This window comes from Rhododendron vialii, chromosome 3a (assembly GCF_030253575.1).
Source record: "Rhododendron vialii isolate Sample 1 chromosome 3a, ASM3025357v1".
NCBI classification, from domain to species: Eukaryota; Viridiplantae; Streptophyta; class Magnoliopsida; order Ericales; family Ericaceae; genus Rhododendron; species Rhododendron vialii.
In genome coordinates this window covers 25777999-25801533 of record NC_080559.1, presented here as the reverse complement: position 1 = coordinate 25801533, position 23535 = coordinate 25777999, and the positions used below count along the sequence as shown (strand labels likewise).

Genomic DNA, 23535 nt, shown 5'->3' with positions numbered 1-23535 from the left:
GTAGGTTAAGTTGTGTGAATTGCAGCATTAAGAGAGTATTTTACTTTTCGAAATTCTCTCAATACATTTGTTTTCGTTACTGTAATGGTTTCATTTTTTAACTTTACAATGATAGAGATTTTCTTTGTCATTCGAAAAAATAATCGCTTATTCCTGGCAAGTTTGTGAACAAAATGATCGCCGATTTATCATAGGCTTAAAACGGAAATTAAAGACGAGACTTTTTTGTCATTACAAAGGGTATCAAAATACGTAGGATGCGCTCTTTCTAGTTATATGTACATCTCAAGGATTTGATACATTATCCCAATACAATTTATTGAGATGTTTTCTTATTTACCCTTTCTCTTAGCATGGTATGGCCAAACAATACACATCAATCTAGTCAACCACCAGCCAATAGAGTCGTAACCCAATGGTATCTTTTTGGTCATTTTCTTGTGGGAGGCCAGAATTTGACCCCATCACGAGCATTTGTGCTTTAGGGCTATAAACAACCTTTGAATTTTTTGTGAACTAACTTACTGAGGCTCTGTTCCAGAAACCTTCTTAAAAAATAAGCAGCTTATTTCATATTTTCAAACTCAAAAATAAAGTAAATAAAAAATATTTTTTTAATTTTTTTTTCATCGTATAAAAGATCTCATCGAGATCTTCCAAACAAGATTCATATTGCATCTTTTTAGATTTCAATAAGCCCATAATTTTTAAGTTTGAAATTGCCTAACTACCCTCTAACCTCTACTAATGTATACTGTGTGGAAAGGAAAAAAAAGTTATCTAGTAACGCACCAAAATTTTGCAAGATGCAGGTCAATATCAGATATCAGGTTAGTCTAATCAGTTATGAAGGGGACATTTAATAACTGAGATCTTATTTTGAGGTGAAAAAAGTTACAAAATTTTGTTATAAATTTATTACACTACTTTGGTAGTGTTTGTCAGTGTCTACCCATTAACGATTATTACTATAGTGTTCTTTTTTTAGACAGAATATTAATATAGCTATGCAAACAAACAAAAAATCACTAAATTTAAATAATTTTTTCGTTTTTTACAATCGGATTATTTTGGCCATTCGTAAATTTTTTTAAGTATTATTACTCTCTAGATTCCTCTCCACGATGCAAACTCCTAATTTGTTAAACAAAAAATTGACGCAAAGTTAACGAAAGCTAATACAAGGCAGCAAATTTGTGAAAACAATTTCAGGTAAGTCCAAACTCCCCCTTAAAAAACTTTTCTCCCAAGGGGTACAATGGAGAATATATATTGTACAGCATTTATAAGACCTAGGCCCCTTGGTGGTGATGCCCTGGACAAGCACTATAGGAAAAGATAAATCCCAAAATTATAATAATATCACACACACAAATTAAATGTGAGCATGTGAGGGAAAAACTTTAAATGGAACCTTAGCTCAGCTAAAAGATAGACATGAGGGGAGGGAGGTTTCCCACCAAACGCACGTGGATGGAGTCTTTATCATCCCTTCATATTTCCCCAATTTTATAAGGGAATTCATTATCATTTTTTATAATTGGATGTTCCGGCCAATTTTCGCATGTCTCGACTAATTTCTGAGCCGTAAAGTTGACAACCGGGCAAACTCTCCGGCTACCTCAAGATTTTGGAATATTTAGCCTCCGTAAAATTCGAACGCTCAATCTCACGGAGAACAAGCACTAAGTGCTTGTCTCATTCTTACTTGGCCCCTTGGATTTCTTTATGCTTCTCCCCAGTTGCATATTTGGGTGCATGCATGTGGTGCAATCTTTATTTGGATTCTCTACACCTTTGCACAATTTATATGCAGAATGTTCCAAAAAGTGTAGTCCCTATGGATAAAATTTTAACATTTTTGTAATAGCACGTTTTTTTTTTTTTTTTTTTGTGTGAAGAAAACGACAAAAGTAATTGTACGTGGATAGAATATTATTACACTTAAAAAATACTACGGACTACTAGCATAAGTTGAGTTTTATATTTTTCTAATGTATCTTTCAAGATTCTTTGCCATCTGTTATCGCCTAGTAAAATACTTCTCAATTGTTTCCAGCCTTACAAAACTCTAAAATTTTAGACTTCAAAAATAATCTTGTGAAATTAGATCCATCAGTTGTATTTCGATCATATTGAGTCTCGACTAGATCGCATTTTTTAAAGATCCTTTTCTGTAATCTTTTTTAAAAAATTCTTGGGGATTAATTTTGGCACTTCTCTCAAAATTACTTACTTTTTTTTTCTAACGACAGTTCTTTTTGTGTCTCTTTTAGATGATGGAGATGGAGAAAAAAAGGAGGGTGCCGTTAAAAAAAAGAAGCCAAAATCACTTCCCAAATTCTTTCATTAAAATCGGCAAATTTTTTTCTCTAACAAAAAGTGCGGCCGATCGTGGGGCGTGGTTAGTGACGCCAGAGGCCAGTGTATGATGTAAGCACCCCAATTGTTTATCAAATTACGTTTAAGACACGTGATTTAATCTACACCTCCAATTTGGCCACTTGCAAACCAAGAAATTTCAACGAACTACCGAAATTTTCAATAAAACCCACAAGTAATTACAACACGCACCCACAAGTTCATGCACCTCTTTCTCTCTCAACACTCATCCACTATAAAGATTTCCCTCCAAACCCATTTCTCCCAAATATCTCTCTCTCTCTCTCTCTCTCTCTCAACACAAAACCCATCTCTGCAAACCACAAAAATTGGACTGATATGTACGGGTGCGAGTGTGCGCCGGTGATTCTCCCGGCAAATAATACCGTTGAGTTTCCGGCGTATCGCCGGAGCTCAAGCTTCAGTAGCCTCATCCCATGCTTGTCAGAAACATGGGGTGACTTGCCGTTAAAAGTTGACGACTCAGAAGACATGGTCGTATACGGGTTTCTACGTGACGCGGTTAGTGTGGGCTGGACGCCGTTTAATATAACGGCCACAAACGTTAAGATTGAGCCGAGAGATGAAATGGAGCCGGCTACGACGATGGCTCAATTGGTGGCGCCGCAGGTGAAGGAGGAGCCGGTGGTATCGCCGCAGAAGGGAAGGCATTATAGGGGAGTGAGGCAGCGGCCGTGGGGGAAGTTCGCGGCGGAGATAAGGGATCCGGCGAAGAACGGCGCGAGGGTATGGCTCGGGACTTACGAGACCGCCGAGGAAGCCGCTCTGGCCTACGACAGAGCGGCTTACCGGATGCGCGGCTCGCGGGCTCTGCTTAACTTCCCGCACCGTATCGGCTCCAACGAGCCGGAGCCGGTTCGGATAACGGCCAAGAGGAGGTCGCCGGAGCCGTCCACGTCGGTTTCGGAGAGCGGCTCGCCGAAGAGGAGGAAAAGAGGGGTGACGGCGGGCGAGGTGGAAGTGGAGAGCCAATCAAATGCGTTCCAAGTGGAGTGCCAGATGAGACAATTGCCCGTCGGCGAGCAACTATTGGTTAGCTAGATTTGAGCTGGCGATGAGGTGGGCATTTTTTTTTGTGTGGGTGGGGGTGGCAGGTTAGGAAATTTTGGTGTGGTGGGGACCAGTTTGGCTGATTTGCAAAATGTCAAATGTGTAAATGGATACTCCTATTCCTACATGGAGTATTTGTTTTAATTACATGATGAAAGTCCAACCAATTAACCAAATGTGTGATATTTGAGAGCCAAGCCTTTTCGTTTTTTTGTTTTTGATTGTTAATGTATGTATTGTTTTGCTTTTGGGGGTAAGAAAAGAAAGAGCTTCGTTGAAAATATTACGTCTTATTTTTTAGCGGCAAAGAAAGTAATATTTCATTGATGATAACAAAACATTAGGAGAGAGAGAACAAGAGAAAGGAAAGAACAAAAGAGAGAGAAGAAAAGAAATGCAAAGCTACCGACACTAAAGAGTAAGGGGCAAATTCACTCAAGCTCCATGAGGTATCTGACAATGACAGACAGTACACCTCAATTTTGAAAAATGACAGAGACCTCCCTTTGTTTCACACTTTGGGTTTCCTCCGTTAGCAAGAAGGATGGAAAAGGCGTGAGAGGGACAGAAAAGGACGTGAGCTGCTTCTACGGCTCTCTTAGAACTCTCATTGAAAGCTGTAAAACCATAAATTAATTATGACCTTTTAGGCAATATCTTCGCCTAAACGGATTGAAAATTAAAACACTTTTGTATCTGCTCTTCATTTGGTTTTACGGCTCTCTTAGGGCTTCTATTGAAAGCTCTAGAGCTAAAAATTAATTATGATTTAAGATAAAATGATCAGAAAAATAAGATCTTCACACCAATTCAAACGGATTAAAAATTGTACTGTAGCACTAAAGTATCTGCTTCTCATATGGGTGTACGGCTCTTTTAGGGCATTTTATTGAAAGACCTAGAGCAAAAAGTTAATTATGACCTTTTATGATAAAATGATCAGAAAAATATGGTCTTCACACCGATTCAAACGGATTAAAAATTAGAACACTTAAATATGTGCTTGTCATTTGTAAAGGCTGCCGGTAGAACCAAATGAAAAACAGGGTTCCCTATTAATCCGTAAAAAACCCCTAAAAGTATGAATGCGAATCACTAAGTTATACTACCAGCAAAAATCATGCAAGTAAAACAATCCCACAACGCATAGGTATATGTGGAAAACTCCAAAATGGGTAAAAACCACGGGAAGGAATTAAATCACTATAATCATTGTGCAGTTACAGATATACATATCCAAACGATGCAAATCCTTACAAAGTTTTAAGTATCACCTGCCGAGTCACACGTACATCGCACCCAGTGATCTTGATTGCCAACGGCCTTGAATCCATAAGCCCTTCAAAAACTAAGAAAAATTCCCCTTAGAAATAGCCAGCACCGCCAAAAACTAATTTCTTCAATGTTTTCATCAACTGCTGCCGCACTTTTTCTTTTTCTCCAAAATGATATATGTATATGACTTCCACACACTTGTATGGCTGCCCCCTTTTCTGTTTATATTGTTGTAGTCAAACCCTAGGAAATAACAAGTCCATCCTTTTTCCTCTTTTTCATGTTGCCTTTCTATTTAAAAGAACAGATGGTGCCGATTGATGACCGATTGATCCGTCTTTACCAAACATCCGTCTTGCTCTAGTCGACTCCCTTTTTTAATCCAAAAACGTTCGCTCTTGAATACAAATAATAATGACTCATTCCACTCTAATCCTATACAAACTCACTAGCATATTAAAAATAATAAAATTACAACTCGATAAAAATTATGTGTTTTGTCAAAGGGAATGCCAATACACAAAGACTCTGAATTTGGTCCTTACACCAAATGAAGAGCAAGTGCTTCAATTTTTAATCCGTTTGAATCAGTGCGAATATGTTAATTTTTTGATCATTTTATTCTAAAGGTTCACAATTAACTTTTGGCTTTAGGGCTTTCAATGAGAGCCATAGAACCAAATGAAATGCATATACTTAAGTGCTTTAATTTTGAATCTATTTGAATAAGTGCGTAGATCTTATTTTTCTGATTATTTTATCCTAGATTATCGTAATTAATTTTTGACTCTAGGGCTTTTAATAAAAGTCTTAAGAGAGTCCTAGAACTAAATAGAATTTAATATGCTCTTTTTTTTTAATCATCATGAAATTTAAGATGTTTCTCACGTGCTTTTCCGTCCCTCTCACTAATGGAGGAAACCGAAAGTGTGAAATAAAGGAGGTCTCTGTCATTTTTCAAAACAAAGGGGTATTGTCTGTCATTGTCAGATACCTTAGGGCTCTGAGTGAAATTTGCCCAAGAGTAAACTATAGCTAGGAGGAAAGCATGAACATATTAAAATTTAAAAAAAACATGCAGCAAGACAATGTACCCTCACTTATCTCTCTAAAATCATCATCCTCTCATCAACAAGACTTGCCCCGGTTCGGTTGGTGTTTTGAGGGAAATTTTTGAAAGTAACGGATAAATAGAGAATTTATCGGAGGCCTTGTCCTGGGAGGGAGGGGGGCTGCTGCACCTCATTTTGGGGCTCATCCCGGTCTCACTTCGATGATCTGAATCGTTCACTTTGTAGAGCTCGTCGAGTCGAACCAATTAAGTACCTAATCAGAACCTTTTTATCTTAAAAAGAATGGATCCGAAACACTGGATCAAATCCACTGCAACCCATGGACTGAGAGTTATATGGGCTCCGATCAGGTACTTAATGATATTCAGTTAAGCTGATTTTTTGCATAGTCGTTCTACTCGATGAGCTCTACAAAGTGAACGATTCAGATCATCGGAGCAAGACCGGGGTGGGCCCCAAAATTGGGACAGCAGCCCCCCGCGTCCCTTGTCCTGGGTTTTGACGGTGAGTACAACGTCAACGTCAACAGCAACACCTACAATCCCACTTTAGACTGGAAGAAAAAAATTTAGGGGATAAGTTCCATAAGGAACGTACAGTTTGCGATATTGACCTTCCTCCAAAAGCTCAAGTGTCCTCTAAGGTCAGCCACCATCACACCAAGAACATGGTCTTGTTTATTTTGGGGTTTTAAAATTCTTGAGCATGGTCTCAAAATCAATATTTAATATTTTTTCGTTTCAAAATGAGTGATCTTTTTGAGATTTAGTGTCATTTTAAAATATTTATATCTTTCGATTTATGAAGTTTTATATGATTTTAAAAACTTTGTTTAATAGAATTAAAATTTATCAAATAAGATCCATATTACATATTTTTTAACATTCATATTAAAATATATAAACAATTAAAAATGACACGTTTTTTCAAAAAATCACTCATTTTAGAACCGGAAAGACTATCCGTTTGTTCAATGTGAATAGCATCTTTTAGTAATTCTTAGCGTTTGAACTACTCCACTGCGTATCAAAAAAAAAAAAACTACTCCACTTGCAATAATTATTGCTTTTTCTGGTGGAGGTACATAACTGTACGGTGAAGACTCGTGCCCACTTGTTAGGTTTTGTTTTCTCGGTCAAGCATTAGATGGGGTATATTAGGATTTTTATTTTGGTTTCTATCCAGGTCAAGCTTTCGAGATGGTCCTCCAATTCATATGAATGAATCTGAGGAGGTTAAATTAGATATTTTTTTTTTCACTTTCAAAAAATAAATAAATGAATTAGTGTACCAGATCAAACTTCAGATGGAGTTTTCTCTTTCTGAGGGAGATAGATAAATTGTAACTTAGAATTTGAGTTTAGCCGTAACGACGAGTGTTAATCATAGTAATAAATATGTGAAGAGCAATAAAGAAAATTGATTAGTGTATATATATAGATGCGAACGTTAAGTCGAAGAGAACCGGAGATCACTATAGAGCTGATTCGAACTGCTGTACTATGAATGTTTTTTTTTTTTTTTTCCGATATTATAAAGTAGAAAATAATATTGAAATATGCATTTTAACTACTTAGGGATGAGGACTGGAGATCACTAGAGAGCTGCTGCTTCTTCTTCTTCTTCTTTCCCTCTGTGCTTGGAACATTTGTATGTCTTCGATGTGACTTATGTGATGTTGATTTGAATTCGATATCTTTTACATCGTAACTTATACCAATTTGTTTGTCCGAACATTTGCTAGCAACTCCTCGAACATTTTAAATTCCACAGGTTTTTTTTTTGGTAAGTATAAATTCCACAGTTACCGTCTCTAAAATGGAATGTAGGAATTTTCAAATTTCGAGCCACAAAAGTTTGTAAACAAACACAAAATTTCGTTATTTATAAACACCACAAAAATGTATCTTGGACCAGAAAAATTTATAACTACCACCAAAAAAAAATCATAATCAATAACTCAAAAATTCATAACCAACATCAGAAATATTCATAACTTTTGCGCCGTCTTGTTTGGACCATCAAGTTCATAAATTGGGCCACAAAATTCCATATGTTGTATCATAAAAATAACCAAAAAAAAATTGCAAAATTATCCTCAAAATTCATAAAATTATCCACCACAAAATTCAAATCTTGGGCCACACACATTTATAAAATGGGTCACAAAAATTCGTAAGAGGTGTACGATACACCCCAAACAATAGGTGTGTATATATTAAAGAATTTCACGGCACTTTTAAAATACTGATATTTGGGAGTTCTATTTCTTTAATTTTTTGTAATTATTATTATTTATCTTTCGTCATAAGTTTTTTTTTTGAAAAGATTTCGTCATAAGTTGAACTGCTACAAATACTCACCTTGTTAGGAGACACTCTCCTAATGACAAGGTGAGAAAGGATGTGACCCATATAACTATTGGTACCCCTACGTAAATTCACCCTTCTCAAAATTACATTTCCTTCACTCTTTTAAATAAAGAAAATTTATCGTCACGTGATATCCCAACAACCTTCTCCTCCGCGAATTTTTTTGGGACTCAATACGAAGTCTATGTACTACCGCCGTCCCAAATTATTGTGTCTGTTTCCTTTTTGTGACCTCAAAAAAAAAAATTCCTTATCCCACAATATTTAATGTTTTTTATGATTTCAAAATTTTAAAAAAATAATAATTGAGATTTGCCAAACGAGATCCATAATAAATATATAAATAGTATAAATTAAAAGATATGAACAATTTTTTGAGAAATGAGCAGAAAAGAAAGGGGGGCCTTGTAAAGGACTAAAGGGCAATCCTTTTTTTTTTTTTATCGGCAAAAAAGATTTGTTAATCTTTGAAAATGATAACAAAGATTAAACTAGCAATAGCCACCCGAGACCTTACAACCAAAAAAGGCAAGGCGCCAACCAAAAACCCCAGGACCAAAGGAGAGAAAAAACCAGCAAACAAGTTCTGCAAACTGACTAAATTCAAAATACTAATTAATGATGTAGTCATAACATGCTAGACATATTTTTCCTTCTATTATTTTCCTTCTTTTCTCTCTTTGTCAAATCATTTACAATCCGTTGTATTGTCCAATGTGAAAAGGATCCTTCTCAAGTCCACTAATCCTTTTTTTCTAAATATTGGAAGTACATAATCAACTGTACGGTTAGACTTGTGCGTTCTTGTTAGATTTTGTCAACCCCTGAACGAGTTTTTCCTGGTCAATTGTGAGGAGGTTAATTTTAGTTTAATGTAGGGATGTTGATTGTGGTTCTATCACAATTTTCCAATCGATCGAGTGTTTCATATGAGGGAGAGCCGATAAATTTTAACCTAATTAAAACCGAGTTTAGCCAAGTTTTCGTATAATTAGGATACCTGTAAGGAAAGCGTTAAATCATATAATAGATATGTACGTGAAGAGCATTAATAAGGAAAATAGAATATATACCGGGTGACCTACAAGTATAACAAGTGATTTTGTTAGACTTCTTTGATCGTACGATCGACTACTGATTGTCGCTGAAAATTTGACATGTGAGATGCATGTAATCATTTCCCCGATGATATTGTTAACGACGGGCATTTCTTGATTGGACCAAATAACAATAAATTGATTCATGAATTAAAGGTCAATATATACCTAATGGCAAGAGAAGAATTGACATGCAAGAATTTGGAAATATTGAAACTTGTCTGTCACTTCAATATCAAAATGTATTCTTTGTTGAGAGAACCGGTTTCAAATTCTATTGGATGTAATTTCCCTTTTTTCTTTTGCCATTTTCCTTGTTCTCATCTTTCTAATGAGGCTTGGATATGATGTTTAAAAATCCTCGATGTTCCATTTGTTGAGTTTTAATAAAATTTATTGCCGATAAAAAAAGGAGAAAGAAAGAAAGAATTGACATGATTGTACCAATATGCGCTTCTAATCAAATGTAATTAATTAGGGTTAGGACTTGAATTATAAAGGTTAAACATATGAACGGAATAACATACTTCAAATTAGAGTTCACACACAAAGTTTACGCAACTTTCTAAGAAAATAAATAGAGAAAATCTTTTTAACGGTAGAGCCGTGAAGAGTTATTTACGGAGCCAATCGCGACCGTTCAAAAGTGATGTAAAAGAAACTTTTTCAGAAAAGAGCGAAACTTTTCCCTAAATTTTTTTTTATTAAAATCCTGACTGTTCAGAATATTTTTGAACGATCACAATTAATTACTGTTATAAACAACTTGTTCACGGCTTAGCCCGTGAATAGGTTTCTCATAAATATCCTTTCTACAAGTGAATAGTCAGTCAGTCTACCGACGTTGGCACGTGGTTGACATCTTTTTAAGTCTTTCACTTGGGAAAAAAAGTAGGTGGGAGTAATTATTGAGATAAAGCAAAGGAAAAGTATTTAGGAAATATCTTAAAAGTTATTGCAACTTTTCCGTCCACGAGCTTCTTTTGGTCAATTCTATAATGAATGAAATGAAGCACTTCCTCTCCGAAGAACTCCCTCCGTCCAATTTAATTATTCCTAGTTCTGTTTTAATCGGATAAAAAATTAATTATATTTTTAAATCGGTAATAAATTTTTAATCCAATATGAATATAAATCTTGATTAGTTCTATAATATAATATTTTTCAAATCGCATAAAATATTATAAATTACGAGATATAATCAATTAAAAAGTGACACAAATTACAAAAAAATAATTAAATTGGGACGGAGGGAGTAATTGTAAATTACGAGATAAACCGTACATGAGAATGATTAGCACGGACGTTTCAGGACTAAATCGCATTCCTTTTGATTTAGACACTGGCCTCGATCTGACTTCTACTTCAAAATTAATAAATGGTAAGTCGTTAGCGATTGATTCTTTGCCTCAACGGAGAGGACTTCCAATTCAGCTAAATGCTCAAGAATGATATCGATCGGAAGTTGAACTTAATTAACCAAAGAAGAAATTTCATTACTCGTCAAAATAACAAAGTTAGAGCATCCTCACGTGGCTCGTCAAACCATTGTTTTGGGTAAACTAGCAAGTGGAAGGGCAAAATATGCAGTGCACGTGGCTCGCTTCATTATCACGGCAAAGTAGAATTGCTAAAGTGGCTCGGGTTTTTTGCCTTGCCATGACTAGCTTGGTAAAGATGCTCTAAGAAACGAAGGTGAAAATGGACGTGGAAAGGAAAAGGAAAAGGAAAAATGAAAATGTACTAGGCTAGACTAGACTAGACCAGGCTTTAGGAAAAGGAAACATAGCTGAACGGGTTGAGCAACAACAAATTGGAAAAAAGTAAAGTAAAGTAAAAGAGAGTGCTGGGCTCAAGATAAGAATTGAAGTGCTTCAGTACTCTCGAGCTAAGTTCAGTTGTAGGAAATGTTGTGTGAAAAATTAGTTCTCAAAAAACAGTGAAGTGAGATGAAAGAAAGGAAAATGAAATTTATTTTCTTGTTTGTATTCTGTTGATAAGAAATCTTGCAGGAAAATAAAAATTCTTCCTAACCTATTTTGTAGAAAAAGTGTTTTTCAATGATGAAGTTGAAGCTTTGGATCAATCTTACAACTGAATGGGGCCTTGGTGTTGGAATTCTTTTTCATCTTCGGTTTTCGTATTTATAGACACTGTTAAAGGCTTGGAATTCATAACGTACAAAAGTTTTTCATAATCTCACACCCGGAAAGAAAGGTTTATGCTCGAGATTCATTTTTGTGTAACCATACCAAACCACAATTGAGCTAACACCGTAAGAATTGTAAGTACTTACAAGGAAACCAATCACGCGTATTTAAGTTAGGGACGATATTCCAATGATGATAAAAAGATAGTAGTAACGTACATCTTTTGTCGTTTAAATTAAAAAAACCGACAGTCTTGTTATATATAGCTACTTCATCACTGTACAAACAAAATTAACAACTCGACGATGAGGGTGATCCCTTGCTCTTACGTTCCAGTGTTTGCTCGCACGTGAGAGATTTCTAAAATTTGATTTTTCCAAAACCAGGACAAATAGTTCGTATGTGAGATATTTCTATTTTTGGTCATGAGTGCACTCTGCACATACCCCTGCGTACGGTCTCCAATAAATTTTCATAATCTATTTATCTTTATTTATTACTCTCAAAAAACTCCTTGAAAATACGAACCGAACAGGGTCTAGCTAGAGACCTCGGTAAAGTGTCAATTTGGGTTTTAAAATGGGCTGATCAATATAAACAAGTGTATGTTATCGGCCTAATCCTACGTAAAGCCCAAACTAAGGACGGCAGCCCAACTTCTTTGCGAGCTCAACTTTGGGCCAGCATTTATTTAGCCCTCGTTCAAAATTTTCTTTTCTTTTCTTTTTTCTTTTTAACCAAACGATAACATTAAAACTTAAACATAAATAGTCTTGGTTTGGAAATTTATGACCTGCTCCTTGTGCACCTCGTGGTGCCCCATAACCACAAATATTTAATTTGGAGTCCAGAACCAAATGCACAAACATTAGATGAATATTATTATAAATATTTTGGGACACGTGTAACGTGACAGTGTCATAAGACCACTAAGTAATAATCCACCTACTAATGCAAAATAATTCTTTCTTGTCCCGTGCAGTGATAACCACAGCGGAATTGTTTGAAACTATTCAGATTGTATTTTCTCTCCAATTTCCACCCCAAAATGCATTTGACAAGATTATGTCACATATCCAACTAGTCCTCAAATCAGAGTAAGCTTCTATATATAATAATCATCACCAAATAGAATGGTTCCCCTAGTTATTCAATTCCCGCACCTTCACAATTAACTCCATGCGCGCCCTCGCACATGATCCCTGCCACTAGCTTTAAATATAATCTCCACCATCCTTCTTATTATCCAAATGGAACTTTCTCACTACTTTCACATGATAAAATGTGAGGATTCGGTTCTTGTCAAGAGCGCGATTGTTTGGTATCTTTTTGGCTTGCTCTACCTGTATGCCGCTGACGGTATTCTCTTTTTCATCTCCTAAAAAGTAAGCTAGACATTTTTCGAGTCGAGAAAAAAAAAAAAAAAAAAAAAACCCTTCTTATCTCCTCCCTCTCTCTCTCTCACTAAACAGTTTCAAATCCGACAAAAACCCAACGTGTCAAAACCCCCAGCCACATCGTTACATGCAACCTATGCATGAGAAGCAAAGGAACACGTGACACATCACTCCCAACACCTCCCCACTCCTGCCTCTCTCTCTCTCTCTCGACCTTTATATCCCCCCGCATACCCCACCACCCTTTCTCTCAGAACGCTCCAATATCCTCATATGTTAACCATCCCAATACCAATACCAATAAATATTTTAACAACTAGTCCCATACTATCTAAACTGATCTCCCCCAGTCTGATTTCACGACCAAAATGGCTGATCTACGTCAGCAGTTCCAGCTGCACGGCCAGCAGCACCAGCAGCCGCAGCGGCGGACCAAACAGGTGGTGAAGGCGGCGACGGCGGTCACTGCGGGCGGATCCCTCCTAGTCCTCTCGGCCCTGACCCTGGCGGGAACGGTGATAGTCCTGACCCTGGCGACCCCACCGCTGGTGTTGTGCAGCCCGGTCCTGGTCCCGGCCGCAATAACCATCTGCCTGATCCTGACGGGGTTCGTGGCGTCGGGAGGGTTCGGGGTGGCGGCGGTGACGGTGTTCAGCTGGATGTACAGGTACCTGACGGGGAAGCACCCGCCGGGGGCGGACCAGCTGGACCAGGCGCGGCGGAAGCTGGCGAGCACGGCAAGGGACATGAAGGACAGGGCTGAGCAGTTTGGGCAGCAGCATATCACGGGTTCGCAGCAGTCTTCTTGAAGGATGAGCGTGTTGTTCAACGCGCTTGGTATGTGCATTGTAATGGACGGATGGTAACGGACGGATGGTGATCGACAACAGGGGCGGTGAATCGAACGGCTTTAGTTTCAAGTGTTGTTGAGGGTTCATTCGGAATGTGTGTGTGTGTGTGTGTGTGTTTGTTTATTTGTTTGTTTGTTAGTATGTTTGTTTCCTGTCTCTTGTTTTTGTGTCTGCAATAATAAGCTGGTTTGGGTTCTGCAAATTGCAAACGTAAAAGGAACTGGGAAAAAAGAAGTGGTTTCTAATTAATTATGGTGAGTGATGTTTAGTAGCAATTATTCAATATTTTTGGGCACTGCCGTGTAGTGCCACACCACACAATCTAGTGCCACAGAGCACTCCCTATAGGCTGCTGGTAATATGCGCTGCCCTATAGTGCCACAGGCTGGTAGCTGCCCTGTAGTGCCACAGGCTGGTAGCATGCACGGCAGTAGCATGCACTGCCGTGTAGTGCCACACAATCTGGAGTGCCACAGAGCACTCTCTATAGGCAGCACTACAATCTGGAGTGCCACAGAGCACTCCTTATAGGCTGGTAGTAGCTCGTAATCATAATCTTGTGCACTCCCTATTCAAATCTTGCATGTGCACTCCCTACTGGCTGGTAGTACGCGCCATTCGTAGTCATAATCTTGTTCTCTGTCTTCTTCGATGGAATCCCTTTTCTTCTAGGAAGTTAATCCACTAATTGGACTCACTCTCACATAATGGTACGTACCGGTTATTACGGACCAGAGTTTTTAGATTCAAATACAAGTCTTCAGAAGTTGATTAATCAAGCAAACATGTATTGAAACGTTTAGCAAACATGTATTGAAACGTACGCTTGATGCTACGCTTAGTTATATGAATGATGGTTCTCTAGCTGTAGAGAATTTTTGGGCCTTTTTAATGGAGTACTAAATTTCTCTATTTCACTTCGTCACGAAGTTGGAATATTCCTAGCTACCTCATCGCCATTACTCCATCCTGATCCTGCAGCCATGCGACCGCAGTAGTGCATTTTTATTCCTGCATATTATTCGATAAAAATGTGCAACGCTAAGGCATCTTGACATTTTTGGAAGACTGGATCTTAAACTCTCCTGGCTTTCAAAACTCAATACCCGTCCCCTTTCATCGTCGACCCATTTCCATGGGATTCGGCTACTGTAGAGATCAGAGTCGGTGCACTTCAATCTCGACGGTTCAATCTCGACCATTTAGCTCGAGTGTGGTTCAATCAATCTCGACCTAAAAATCTTGACCATTTAGCTCGAGTGGGGTTCAATCTCGATCATTTAGCTCGAGTGCAATATGAGATGAGTTCAATCTCGAGCTAAAGAAGAGTCGGTGACAGTTCAATCTCGACCATTTAGCTCGAGATGTCTTCAATCTCGAGCTAAAGAAGAGCGAGATGAGTTCAATCTCGAGCTAAAGAAGACTCGGTGCAATTCGGGATGAGTTCAATCTCGAGCTAAAGAAGAGTCGGTTCAATTCAATCTCGATCATTGGACTGTCGGTGCAATTCAATATTGACCATTTAGAAGAGTCGGTTCAATTCAATCTCAATCATTGAACTGTCGGTGCAATTCAATATCGACCATTTAGCTCGATAATTAGAAGAATCTCACCAATTAGCTCAATAATTAGAAGAGCCGGGTGCAATTCAATCTCGATCATTTAGCTCAATAATTAGAAGAATCTCGACCAATTAGCTCGATAATTAGAAGAGCCGGTACAGTTTAATCTCGATCATTTAGTTTGATAATTAATGGTCTAGAACTTAGGACTGTAGATCAGAAGTTGGTGTAGTTCAATCTCGACTATTTAGTTCGATAACTAACTCTTGACCTTTTAGCTCGATAATTAATTGATGCAGAAAAAATAATGGCGCAACAAGAATCGAAGAGTTATTTTTATCTTGTCTTGTAATTTCTAGTCTAAGTATTCATTCACACAATTTCTGGTGTCATTTGTTGGTTCAAGGAGTCATGTAGTCAAGTCTTTGTTTTTATTTAATTTTAGCTTTGAAAATGCAAGTATCTTTTCTTATTCTTGGAGGATTGTTCCAAGTAGTCTATAAATTCTATTGCTATGAATGAAATGAGAAAGTTTTGAGTGTTGAATTAAAATAGCCTTTGGCTTGTGAGAAGATAATTCTTCTTGTAACTCTTATCCTTCGGTGGATTCCGATAGGTAGCGAGTTTCCCGTTTCTGTATCTTTTAGGTGGATTTCTTCGAGTGGTAAGTGGTTCCCTAGCCCTGTATTCTTAGTTAAATCCTCAGATGGTGATATCTTATCCCGTTGGTTCCCTAACTTGGGGGTGAGCGACTATCCCCTTATCCCTTTTTACCTTACTTCCGTCCCATTTGGAAAATCCACCATCATTAATGCTCAAGAAAGTACTTATATTATCTGTAGGATATCTCAACCATTTAGCTCGATAATTAATGGTCTAGAAAGTATTTATCATATATATATATATATATATATATATATATATGTATGTGTGTGTGTGTGTGTAAGACTAGCCGGTGCACTTCTATCTCGACCATTTTTTTTTTTGGTCAAGCTGAAAATCAGAATCTCGACCATTTAGCCTGATAATTAATGGTTTAGAAAGTACTTAGTTTATCTGTCGGATATGTTGACCATTTAGCTCGACAATTAATGATCTTGAAAGTACATCTCAACCATTTAGCTCAATAATTAAATGGTCTAGAAAGTACTTATATGTAGGACATGCCGGTGCAATTCTGTGAGACCCCAAGTCTAGGCATGAGTCCCACATCGGTAGTGTACGGAAACTTGATTCCGTATATCATGAAACGCGACGAGCTATTGTATAATTTGAAAGTAACCTTTTGAGCCACGTAGTTAGGCTAAAAGTTAAGCAGGTCAGCTGGAGCGGATCGTGACAGGTGGCATCAGAGCTTGCACCAACCGGAAGTGTAGGGTGAGTCCCGAGAGGAGATGTGCTTGGATGGACCCGACAAGTGAGGAGCTTGAGGTGCTTGTCGTGCTTAAGTGGGGACTTGTCCTACATCACTTGGTGGGTGGAAGTAATGAACCTTGGGGCACAACGGGGACGTTGCGGTCCAAGTGGGGGAGATTGTGAGACCCCAAGTTTTGGCAAGAGTCCCACATCGGTAGTGTACGGAAAGTTGATTTCGTATATTATGAAACGCGACGAGCCATTGTATAACTTGATGTTAACCTTTTGAATCACGGGATTAGGCTAAGAGTTAAGCAGGTTAGCTGGTGCGGGTCGTGACAAATTCAATCTCGACCATTTAGCGTGATAATTAATGGTCTAGAAAGTACTTAGCTTATCTGTAGGACATGCCGGTGCAGTTCAATCTCGACTATTTTGCTCGGTAATTAAATCTTGACCATTTAGCTCGATAATTAATGGTCTGTACTTATCGTATATGTATGACATGCCGGTGCAGTTCAATCTCGACCATTTAGCTTGATAATCAATGGTCTAGAAAGCTTATATCTCAACCATTTAGCTCGATAATTAATGGTTACTTATCTTATATGGAAGATATTTCAATCATTTAGCTCGATAATTAATGGTCCAGCAAGATAGAAACCAAAGTATAATTTACCTTTGAGGTCCGGCCGATTCCTCAATTTCCAACATCCAAATCTACCAAATGAAGACCTGGATTTTGAAATTTACCTTGGCTTTGTGGTCCTGAATTAATATATTTCCATTCCCCGAATTAGTATACCATAAATCCATATAACGCCTAATTCAATACAATTTATTAGGAGATAAAAATAGAATATTTGCATTTCGTTACATGCCAAAAAAACTGCTTGTCATATCTTTGTTTGGTCCTGGTGAGTTGGCTATATAAGGTCCCTTCAGCAAAAGCCCAATGACCACCCACCTATCTCTTTCTTGGGAAAAAAGGAAAAGAAAATACAAATTACTTCAATCTGGTCGTGTTCATAGCATCTCACCAATTCAGATATACAATGTTGGTGATATGCCATGAACAACGATCAGTTTGTAGGAAATTTTGTTTGATGAAGTGGAATTCAGGTGAATACAAATTACTTCAATCTGGTCGTGTTCATGGCATTTCACCAATTCAGATATACGATGTTGGTGATATGCCATGAACAATGACCAATTTGTAGGAAATTTTGTTCGAATAAGAGGAATTCAGGTGAATACAAATTACTTCAATTTGATTGTGTTCACGGCATCTCACCAATTCAAATATACAATTTTGGTGATATGTCATGAACAACGACTAGTTTGTCGGAAATTTTGTTTGCAGAAGAGGAATTCAATCAATATCTATTGGTTCTTTAACGTTCAGTTACCACACAATTCCAAAGTGAACAAATGAATTACTTACTCTATAATCTGATTGTGTTCATGGCATCTCACCATTTTGAACATGTGTACATGATATGGTGGTGGTGATGTGCCATGAACAACAACCAATTTGTAGGAAATTTTCCGGATGGTGCGTCTTGATGAATTCAACCATTTTAATTAGGTCCATTAACATTCAATTAGCTAACAATTCAACGCAAAAATCCAAACAATTTAAATTTTTTCCGCCTGCTATGGAAACCGTGGGTTTTCTACCTCTGTCATTGTGGATCCCACTGCGCGTTTATTGTAGTAATCCAAACCGTTATCTTGTAGGGTACGTAGAGCAATACATCCATTCAAAGAAAAAGCTTGATTGGATCGGTATCGGCAAGTATATCAAATAAATTACTACTACAATATATAAGGGTGGTTCATGGGATTTGATCACCACTTCAAATTTATCAAATACTCCCTCCGTTCCAAAGTTTTGATCAATTTTTTAGGAATGGAACATTTTGAAAGACACCATCAGTACTCCTCAAATTATATGGATTTTCAAAAGTTACCCATGTTGTGGAAATTTTGAAATTCAACGTATTTTTTCAAATCCCTTCTGACACTACAAGAAAAATGAAAATTAGTGACGAAAAAGTGGCGACGAAATTTAATTTTGTTACTAAATGAGTATATTTGGCGACGAAAAAATAAATTCGTCACTATTTTGATAACTTTCGTGACGAAATAATTTCGTCACCAATTATGCCTGTTTAGCGACGAAAAAAATATTTTCGTCACTAAAGGTACCCATTTGGCGATAAAATACATTTTTCGTCGCCGAAAGCTTAAAAAGGTGACAAAATTATTTTTTGTCGCCAAAGATAATCATTTGGTGACAAAAAATATATTTCGTCGCCAAATGTGAGCAATTTAGTAACGAAATATTTTTTTCGTCACCAAATGCTTAACTTTGGTGACGAAAAATAATTTCGTCACCATTTTAACGCTTTCAGCGACAAAAAATATATTTCGTTGTCAAATGGGTACCTTCCGTGACGAAATTTATGAATTGCGCTTTGTCACTAAATGTATTTCGGACATAACTCTTTACTAAAATCTCCGATTGAGATAATTCAAATTGGGTTTGAACAATAACTCAATTGCCTACAACTTTCATGTTTATCAAAATTGCTAATTTTAATGTTTAAAGGTCCAAAATTACATTCGAAATATATTTTCACGTTAAACATATGTGTTATATATTAGATATTTCAAATATTTACTGAAAAGTGTGTGTAGTGCAGTTGGTTGGAGCTTGCGCGAAAAACTCAAGGGACTCGGGTTCGAAACCCAGCAGGAGCAAGAAAGATGGATTTCTTTTCCCATATGAAAACATCATTCGCAACGAAAAATTTCGTCACCGATTTCTTATATTAGTGACAAAAAATTTCGTCACCAATGTAACCCATCGGTGACGAATTTTTTCGTCGTCAAAAAGCACAATAAGTGAGGAAAAAAATTTCGTCACCAATTATTCACTTTTTGGTGACGAAATATTTCGTCATCAAAAGGCACTATAGGTGACAAAAAATAGATTTCATCACCAGGTAGGAATCCTCGACAACCTTTAGTCGACAAAATTTTTTTCGTCACCTATATTATTTGTGACGAAAAACATGCAATTTGTGACGATTTTCATTCGTCACCCAATTGAATTTTTCTTGTAGTGTGAAATTTGAATATGGAGAGGAAGCAAAAACTAAAAGTGAAATGTTTCATCATTTTTTCATTCACTATTCAAGAATAAACAAAAAAAAATGTCAGACATCTAAAAAAGAAATAACAAACCAAATTTTGGAAGGAGAACTAATTTTGCATCTGTTTAAGAGGACAGAAATGCAAGCCAATTATACGAGCATCCTCATTTGACTTTTGAAAGCCATTCAAAGATTTATAGCAGAGACGGAATTGTATATGGGCACATGGGGGCCAACGCCCCACGTTGTTTTGGGGTTTGTTTTTGTTTTTTCAAATTTTAATGTTAATATTACTTTCTTTTTCTTTTTCTTTTTTGTTAAGAACACCTATATAATATATTTTGCATTAATGGATGTAATTTAGACATTTAAATACTTTAAGAATGCATTTATTTTGGGTCCCAAAGCCCAATCTCTTATAAGTTTTTTTTTCAATTATTAATCTCATTTTCCTTTCTATCTCTATCTATTTATTACCCAAAAAACCTCCCTCAATACCTAAACCAAAAAAACTAATAGATTTTCGAACCTTGAAATTTCAAAATCTTGTTGTTAACTCGGCCCCCGCGTTCACTTTCCGTCCCTGATTTGTAGGACACATGTCAGATTAGAGAACATTCACCCCATCGTATGCTGCACCACAAATGGTAATCCAAGCCATAACAAAAACCAGCAGCCAGCTTGACCCAAGTGAATCTATACGCACCAGCAGAATTTTTACAGCAGCAGCAGCAGAAACAAACACCTTAGGACCAGAGAAGCAGCATGCAGCAGTAACATAAGAACGGGTGAAGTTGTAAATGGGCACTTTACTTAGCAGATAAGTTGTAAACACAGAACCAAATCATGCGCTTGGTACCAGCATCGAACCGATGGTGATAGCGTATGCGGGTGGTAAATGAATCCAACGGCTTAATTAGTTTCAAGTGTTGTTTAGGGTTCATTGGGAATCTGTGTGTTTGTTTGTTAGTATGTTTGTTTCCTGTCTCTTGATTTTGTGCACGTCTGCAATAATAAGCTGGTTTGGGTTCTGCAAATTGCAAAACTAAAAGGAACTGGGAAAAAAAAAAAGTGGTTTCAAATTATGGTGAGTAATGTTTGGTTAGAAGCAATTATTCAATGATTTTGGGCACCCATGTTGTGCCACACAATTCTTATCCACCACACGTATATGTGGTGTCTATATACAGAGCTAGTCTAATAGACTGTCACAAAAATGGGATTCAAATGTGTGGTAGAAAAGGGTGTTAGGGCATCACATGGTGGTTTTCCAATATGGTCAAATCATTTTTTGTAGTTAAAGACTGTGGTGCTACCGGCTGTTATGGTCCAGAGTTTTCAAATACAAGTCTTCAAATGTTGATTCAAGCAAACATGTATTGAAATACCACCTAGCTAGCTCGTCGATCGCCATTACTCCTTCCAGCCATGCATGCGGCCGCCCATGCCATTACAGACCTCAGTCTCTTCTGTATAGTATAGTCAGAAGAATCAAAGTAGAGCACTGATCGAGCACGCTGGTTTTCGTCTGTGGCGAATAATGTTATTAGATGAATTTTGGAACACTCGCTAGCTAAGTCATATTGACAATATTTTTGGAAGAATGGATCTTAAAATTTTCAGTTTGACGTACATGCAAAAATATTTGAACAAAATCATACACATCTCCTGGCTCTCTATCTCAATACACGTTCCCTTTCATTGTCATTCTGTAAACACCTCAATCTGGACCTCTGAATAATTTTTAAATTTCTCCGATGATGAAATAAGGAAAAATATACCTTCAAGACTTGGATTGTTGCTCCTTTGATACTTCTTCTCTAAACCTCAAGAAAATCCCTTTTTAAACATGTAGGGTAGCCCCCGGTTCAATTGCAAAGAGAAAAACTCGTTTGCTTGGTAAAAAATAACTTTTTCCAAGACACACTGATAGTAAAATGGGCACACATTTTAATGTATAAAACGTTTTTGAACGAAACCAATTGGGTTAGAAAGAAGACTCGACAAGCTTTCCAATGCTTTGAACCATGCTCAAATCTGAGTTCGGGAGTGTCCGGGGCGCCCCCGTGAAGTTTGGCGACACACAATACTCCGCGGTGTTTCAAAGCATCGCACAGCATTTTAGAAACGTCACGCGGCATTTCAAAAAATTCCAAAAAAATCACTCCACCGCACGAGATTTCAATATACAGCACGACATTTCTCTTTATGTCGCGCGGCGTTTTTGGAAAAAAGTTCTGACAGTTGCAGAAAGTTGTCTGTCACGCCTGCAGGGTGCAGAAAATAAATTTTATTCACCCCAGAAGCCACCTCTCCTCTTTGTAGTGTTCATCTTGGCTTTCTTACCTATAAATACACTCTCCCTCTAGTTGAGAAGTACCCCTTCAACTCCAAATAAAGTTACTTTGCCATTTTCTAGACTCTCACTCTCTCTTTCTAAAAATACCCTCATTCTTCTTCTCCTCTTAAGTTCAGTAAACTACTGATGATTTAGAAGGACATCCACCTCAAAGCATCCAAACAACCTCACATCCTTTAATCCTCATTCAAGCATTTCAAGTCCAAATCAACTTTCATTCCTCCATCTTCAAGTACATCCAAGCTTCGATCAAAAAGTATAAATAAATTTATTGGGCTAAACCACGTTTAGCTTTGAGGGGGAGCCGATCGAGGCCCTTTTCGGTTTTTCTATACCGAGTTTGGGTCTCAAACGAGCTTTATATTCAAAAAGCAAAAAAAAAAGTTTTTGTACCAGATATGCTGCATCGTGCAGCGTTTTACAACTCCGCATGGCATAATGTGTTACACCTTGCAGTATTTTATTTCTTGTACATATTCCTTCTTATGTTATTCTGTTTAGTCTGTTTACTACTTTTATGTGCGGCTACATTTCAAAATCAAGTTTTATATTAAAAGTCATCTTTTTGACTTTATTAAATCTTTCAACATTTCAAAAAGCATTTAACATTGTTTTACATGATAAGATAAACAAAATAGTCTCGTAAATCATTTTTCAGAAATTCGAAAAATATAACAAACTATTTTGTGGACATATGATTTGTTTTGTCATGTAAAAGCAAACTGATTATGGAATGCGTAGACAGGTGAACTGCACGGTGTTTTAGTTACACCGTGCGATGTATCCGGTCCGTCGCACGACGTTTCACATGATATTGGCAGACTGCTGTAATGCTGTTATTTCATTTTCTGTACATTGCTCATCCATTTCATACTGTATAGTTCGCGCCACAAGCACGCCAATGTGTTATATTTAATCCTGTGTTCCTTTCCCGTACATGTTTTAAAGTTAAGTTTTTCAAATGATATTAAATCTCCCATTTAAAATGCTTAGTAGAGACCGATTGTTACCGGGTGAGTGGGGTGTTTTTTTAATAAAACCTTCTCCGCTCGTAACGTGGCCTCCGGATCCAAAATCTCGACGTTTTTCGCTAGACCAAAGCCTTTTTCTCTCAAACAAACTATCGGTTTCTCGGATCATCCATCTCAAAAATCCGGGTGACAACTCTTCGAGCGCGCGCCGGGCGGGAAGCCCACACATTCGTCAACCCATTTCCATAGGATTTGGCTTTTAACTAGTTGAACTGTAGAAGAGAGTTGGTGCACTTCAATCTCGACCGACTTTCATAGGATCCGGCTTCTTAGCAGTTGGACTGAAGAAAAGAGTTGGAGGAGAAGCGTCAGACTGTGGAGGTGGATTCCATCTCGACCGACTTTCCATAGGATCCGGCTTTCATATAAAAGGCTTCTTAGTAGTTGGACTATAGAAA

The 23535-nt window shown here is 37.4% G+C and overlaps 2 protein-coding genes across 2 annotated transcripts; both read left to right on the top strand.

Annotated features, from left to right (window-relative positions):
• Positions 1-2581: 2581 nt before the first annotated feature.
• On the top strand, positions 2582-3734 carry LOC131320721 (ethylene-responsive transcription factor 2-like). The gene has a single exon (XM_058351531.1). It carries the CDS (start codon positions 2722-2724, stop codon positions 3442-3444), a length of 723 nt encoding a protein of 240 aa, XP_058207514.1. The 5' UTR covers positions 2582-2721; the 3' UTR covers positions 3445-3734.
• Positions 3735-13086: 9352 nt separating this feature from the next.
• Positions 13087-13892, top strand: LOC131320719 (oleosin Cor a 13-like). Its single transcript, XM_058351530.1, has one exon. It carries the CDS (start codon positions 13186-13188, stop codon positions 13624-13626), a length of 441 nt encoding a protein of 146 aa, XP_058207513.1. The 5' UTR covers positions 13087-13185; the 3' UTR covers positions 13627-13892.
• The last annotated feature ends 9643 nt before the right edge of the window (positions 13893-23535 follow it).